The 5,860-nt window shown below is 48.2% G+C and overlaps 1 protein-coding gene across 1 annotated transcript in view; it reads left to right on the forward strand.

Moving 5' to 3' along the window:
* LRIG1 (leucine-rich repeats and immunoglobulin-like domains 1) overlaps nt 1–5,860 on the forward strand; it is a 98,616-nt gene that overhangs the window by 51,164 nt on the left and 41,592 nt on the right. The window contains exons 4-6 of the mRNA XM_011947297.1: nt 528–665; nt 2,762–2,905; nt 4,800–4,943. Coding sequence (XP_011802687.1) covers nt 528–665; nt 2,762–2,905; nt 4,800–4,943 — 426 coding nt within the window. The remainder of the gene's footprint in view (nt 1–527; nt 666–2,761; nt 2,906–4,799; nt 4,944–5,860) is intronic.

Below are 5,860 nucleotides of genomic sequence, written 5' to 3' on the forward strand. Positions count from 1 at the left end.
TTTTTTTTTGGTTTAAATCCTCTGTGTCTGGTACATGGTAGGTGTTGGTAAAATGTGAGGTGTGTAATGATGTGTTAAACTGGATTAAAGTGAACAAGTGAACTCTGGGCTGTGGTGCCTATGGCTCTTGTAAGTTATGAGGCTGGACTAGGTCTGAAGGTGATGGATAAGAGCTGGACTGGAGCTGTCTGGCTGCACATGGCACATCCTTTATGGTGAGTGCATCCACGGATTCTGGTCAGGTCATGCTGTCTCACGTGGTGTTTGGTGTCACTGCTGTGTTGCCCTTGGAGAGAGAACCCTAGGGATAGAACTCTGACAAACTTGTCCCAGATTAAAAATCTGATACTCTTCTAGCACCTGGTCAGCAGGTAATAACTCGATGGGAAAAGAAATAGGAGATCTCATTTTTAAGAGTGTCACTGCATTATAGTTGTATTGCAGTGGTTGGGGGAATAGGAATACTAGTTTCTTGTAGTTACTTTGCAAAAAGAGATGCTCAAGTCACCTCCCTTGGTGTGTTTCAGGCAGCACAATAAGATTCGCAGCGTGGAGGGGAGCCAGCTGAAGGCCTACCTTTCCTTGGAAGTGTTGGATCTGAGTTCGAACAACATCACGGAAGTGCGGAACACCTGCTTTCCACATGGACCGCCTATAAAGGAGCTGTAAGTGCCTTTGTTCAGCTACCTGTGGCTGGCCCTCTGTGTCCAGGCAGCAACACCTTTACCGGCACCCAGTTCTGGACACAGGAGGGATGCTTCCTTCCCTTCTCAGCCATGGTTGGGCCAAGTCAGTGGGGATGGTGCGGACCTTCCCTGAGTTGGGTAGGGGCGAGGCCTGTGCATAGAGCATGTCCAGATCTGCAGCATTATCCTGACATTACAGACAGACAAGGGACAGAGGCAGGAAGAGGTTACTTAGCCTGTCCAGGGGACTCAACGCTCCAAGATGAGAGTCTAGGACTCAGGTACAGGTCGATCTTGACCACAAAGCCTGCTTTCTTTCCCATTTCCTTGGCTGCCTCTCAGAAATGCTTCCAGAGAAGATTCAGGGAGGATGGTTAGAGGATTCACTTTGGAAGCCTGTTGGACAAGGCTTAGCTTATCAGTGCTTATCTTTCTAGTGTCATGCACTGTAAAACAAGTCATTGGGTTTATTTGGGGGAGGGAAGTTACTCTATTCTGTGGGTTTTCAGCACCTTTTAGGTTTGTCTGTTTCTCTTTTACCCATTTTAATGTCCCATCTCACACACAATGGATGGTAGAGAGGAAGGAAAAAGGAAAAAAAGTTAAAACGTACTTAATCAACTACTTGTTGGTAGGAAAAGTGTCACTCTGAGAAAGAAACTGCAACCCCAGGCTAAAGAGACGTTTTCTAATTCCAGGTGAGTTTTTATTCCCTGTATCATTACTGTTCCAGAATTAACTTTGGAAATCATTTGCAAGGCTAGTTTAGGGGTCATTGTGACCCATCTTTTCAGGGAGGGTGAGGTTTGGCACATGGATTTTCCAAGTAAAGACTACAAGGACAGGAGTGATTTCTTTCTTAGCCTGCATCAGGGTGCCAGAGTTGGGAACAGGAGGTGTTGGCTTTTGTGAAGACTCCAGTGTGGGCCCTCAAAAGATGTCCATGTGACATCACTTTGCTCGGGACAAAGAAACCATAACTGCTACACTAAGTTGCCCTGACCTCTCCCTGCACGAAAGCGGGAGGGACTTTCTATTTTGGCAGCTATTGGGTGATATATCTTCATCACACAGGCTGTTCTTTAATCTGGGGTGTTGAGAACAAACAGTTCAGGCCTATTTGCAAAGAATCCTTCTGTGCCCTGTGCTAGGCCACTGCCTGCTGGAGAGACAAAAAGTGCCTTGCTCCCTTCCACCCTCTGTGGTAGAAAACCCTCTCTGGTCTTTCTCCTTTTCACTTAGGCCAGAAAAAGCAGCATTTGTTTGGGGAAGGCAGAGGAGAGGTGTTGGAGACCACTTCTTACAGGAATGCCATATTGTTCCTTCTTGTACTTACTTTTCTTTTTTATTGTTTGATATAATTTGCATACAGCAAGATGCACAGATCTGAGCTGCAGACTTCTGTGCCTTTTGAGAAGCAGTGTCTGCCTTTCTGTATTGTCACAGGAGGTGCCCTGACTTAATCACGCTGTGAGTGTAGGTACCATGATGTATTGCTTGTTTTCTGAAGGGATTCTGCACAGGTCTCTGCGCTAGAGTGTTTGTTTGAGGCATTTAAGATTACAGAAATGAATTAGTTTGTGTTTATAGTGTGTTATGTAATTTATATAGCAAGACCCATTTCAAAATTAAAGGCTATTTCCCTAAATTATTAAATCAACACTGACCTTGCCTTTCGATTGATTTTCTGCTTTCTAGGACTTTTCACATCAACCTTGGGCACTGGGTAGTGAGAAGAGTCCTGCAGGTGGCTCCTGACACAGGGCTGGTGTGTCAGTGGACGTGGAGGTGTTTGAATTTCACTCCCACCCTCTTGGGGTGGCTCAGCAGCTTCAAGGACAGTGCGTTTTCAGCTAAACCGGCCTTGCCCTCAGGGCTTAGGTGCACAGTCCTAACACCTGCATCGCTCTAGCTCCCCATCCAGAGCCTGTGACAGATAATCATCTCATTGGAAACCTGTCCCGCTGGTGTCTTAACTTATCTTCCCAACTCAGACCCAGAGTGATCTGGTGTCTCTAATGAAATGAGGAAGGCCTTTGACCAACCACCACATTTTCTTTTCTGAATCATTCCAGCAACCTGGCGGGCAATCGGATTGGCACCCTGGAGTTGGGGGCATTTGATGGTCTGTCACGGTCGCTGCTGACTCTTCGCCTGAGCAAAAACAGGATCACCCAGCTTCCTGTAAGAGCGTTCAAGCTACCCAGGCTGACACAACTGTGAGTACAGAAAACTACATTTTAATTAAGGCTAGCCAAACTTTATGGAAGGCCAAATTTCCCCAAGGACCTCGTACCAAACGCCACCCTTTCCTTGCTCCCTTTGGTAAAGCTCTCCGTAAATTACCATTAATGGCAGCACCTCATAAAAGCAAATTCAGAGCTGGGTCTGGTGCTGTGGCTGCCTCAGCTTGCTGAGAAAGAGATCCACTGAGTTTGCTTGTCTTCCCTCGTGTTTTCCAAAATGGAATCAGGAATCCTGCTGCCTAGCTGATGCTGGCTAATGCTGAGGCTGCATGGGTTTGGGTTCTGATTTATCTTAGATGTTTTTCTGTATTTTTAAAAGATACCCATAAAATCTGTCCCTTGGACATGGTGGTCTCCTACACTTCTCGAACAGTTTGAGAGGAAGTTAGTGTAGCCAGAGTTAGTTAGCAAAAGACAGGCCTTTGTTTTCATCTGTCTAAATCTAACAAGGTAGTTGATTTAATATTTCTTTATTTATTTATTTTGATACAGAGTCTCATTCTGTCCCCTAGGCTGGAGTGCAATGGCGTGATCTCAGCTCACTGCAAGCTCCGCCTACCGGGTTCACGCCATTCTCCTGCCTCAGCCTCCCAAATAGGTGGGACTGCAGGCGTCCGCCACCATGCCCGGCTAATTTTTTTGTATTTTTAGTAGAGATGGGGTTTCACCATGTCAGCCAGGATGGTCTTGATCTCCTGACCTCGTGATCCACCTGCCTTGGCCTCCCAAAGTGCTGGGATTACAGGTGTGAGCCTCCATACCCAGCCGATTTATTATTTTTTTGAACAATTTAATTGTTTAGTTTACTGATGGAAGGCTGAGTACCCTTCTAGAAGGCAGAGTTTTAGATTCAAGAAAAGCTCTGTTACCCAGAGCCTGACAAAGGACTTTTTCCCTTTTTTTTTTTCTCTGTACCCTCTGTTTAGCAGAAGAGTGTGTTTCAGGAAAATAAGACAGTTTTGGAAATTTTGTTTCAACAAAACAAAGTAACTGTCGAGGGCCAGGTTGGCGGCAAGATGGGGTGTGCCTGGCTCTCAACCTGCCTGGGTTTTACCTCCCCTTGGTGGGGAGTCCTAGACTTTGTCCTTTTCAGTCTGTGGAGAAGGTCTCAGTGAATCCTGAGGAGGTTTGTGTGAAGCAGCATCATGAGACACTGCAGAAATATTTGGGGAAAACCAAGGGCTTTCTGGCTGCTCTGTCTCCCCTTCCCGCAGGGCTGCTAATGGATCTGGCCCACCCAGATTCCTGACATCTTTTGGGGAACTGAGGCTTTGTCATACTGGGGCTAGAAGCCAAGTGTATATGACTTGTGGGGTGTCTCTCCCCCATCTCCCCCCGCCCCCATGTGCAGTCACTTCTCTCTATAGTGGAGATGCTATGAAATGCCTGCAGTGGAAAGTGTTGTTGCCATTTGATACCTAGTGGTTTGGTTTTTCCTGGGTTGAGGCATGTGGTGCGGATTTCTGTTGCTGAGCTCAGAGATACCTCACGTAAGACATTCGCCCCTTGAGTCATACCCACGTCCTCACTGCAGAATCACAAATGGCACTGGTGCTACTGGGGGAGGAGACGTGAGCACACACGCGTTTGCTTCCGTGCAGCTACGGGCCTAGCCTCAGAGCTGACTGTGGAGAGCTGGGCCTCACTCACCCCTCTTTCCTGCACTAGCTGTGGTCAGGTGGCAGCATCAGTGCCTGCGTGGCAGCCGAGACACACGGTGGGCTCCCCTTACACGTCCTGGCTTCCCAGGGATCCCTGCGCTGGGATTTCTCCTCTGGCTTGGAAACTTAGCCAGGACTGCCTGGGAATGGTTGTGGGTGGCATATGCACATAGGACACTCTGACCCTGCTGGCTTCATCTCTTTAGGGACCTCAATCGGAATCGGATTCGGCTGATAGAGGGCCTCACCTTCCAGGGGCTCAACAGCTTGGAGGTGCTGAAGCTTCAGCGAAACAACATCAGCAAACTGACGGACGGGGCCTTCTGGGGACTGTCCAAGATGCACGTGCTGTAAGTGTGGACCGGGGTCCTGGCATTGCTAAGGATTGCTGTGTGGTGTGGGGTGGTGTGTGTGTGTGTGTGTGTGTCTGTGCACGTGCATGCCCACACCAGCGTTCAGCTGTGCACTGGGCGTGGAGTGGGGCACCAGTGCCCAGTCCCTTTCTCCTGAAGGATTCTTCAAGATTTCAGCTGGACCCAGCCCCCTTCCCTTTGCATCTTCACCTGGGCCCAACTCAGTGTCTTGGGACAGGGCCAAATCTGAGGGTATTTTCCTAGCAGATCAGAAAATCCACTGAAATCCACTTGGGGGAAGTTTCAGTGGATTGACTCAGATCAGTCGGTTGATGGAGATGGAGTTATGGGCCATTCTGCCAGGCCTGCTCCCCGCAGCCTGCATCCACCGCCCCCGCCCCTGCTTCCTCGGTGAATGTGGGACTGCGGAACAGACCCCTCCTCACATCCTCTCCACTCCCACACCACAGGAAGTTCCTTCTCTCCCCTTCTGGGTTTGACAGTCTTTCTTGAGGTGCAGGTGGGCCAAAAATGTAGAGCTCATCCTAGGAGATTTATTTCTGTCTTGTGAGCTAATCAAGACACTGGGTGCAGATGTTCAACTTTTATCAAGGGAGCAGTCTCTTCAGCCAGATGTGTACGACAGCACAACAGGCTTGCCTGCAGTGACGTGAAACAGGAGGGCAGCATACAGAAAAGGCTTTTTAAACGTTAAAAGCATTTTTAAACATTAAAATTTATTTTTAATCAAAAGTAATTCATCTGTATAGTTAAATCAGATAGTAAAGAAAAGCTATCACTGCCCACCCCAGCCTCCCCCACTGCCTCCCCCTCATTCTCTCTTCACCCCAGGTCCTCTCCGAAGAGGCAGGCACTTCTAAGCCTTTCTCTTTCTCGTTTTTCTGTTTTTAGCT

Source organism: Colobus angolensis, unplaced genomic scaffold (genome assembly GCF_000951035.1).
Source record: "Colobus angolensis palliatus isolate OR3802 unplaced genomic scaffold, Cang.pa_1.0 Scaffold26, whole genome shotgun sequence".
Classification (NCBI taxonomy): Eukaryota; Metazoa; Chordata; class Mammalia; order Primates; family Cercopithecidae; genus Colobus; species Colobus angolensis.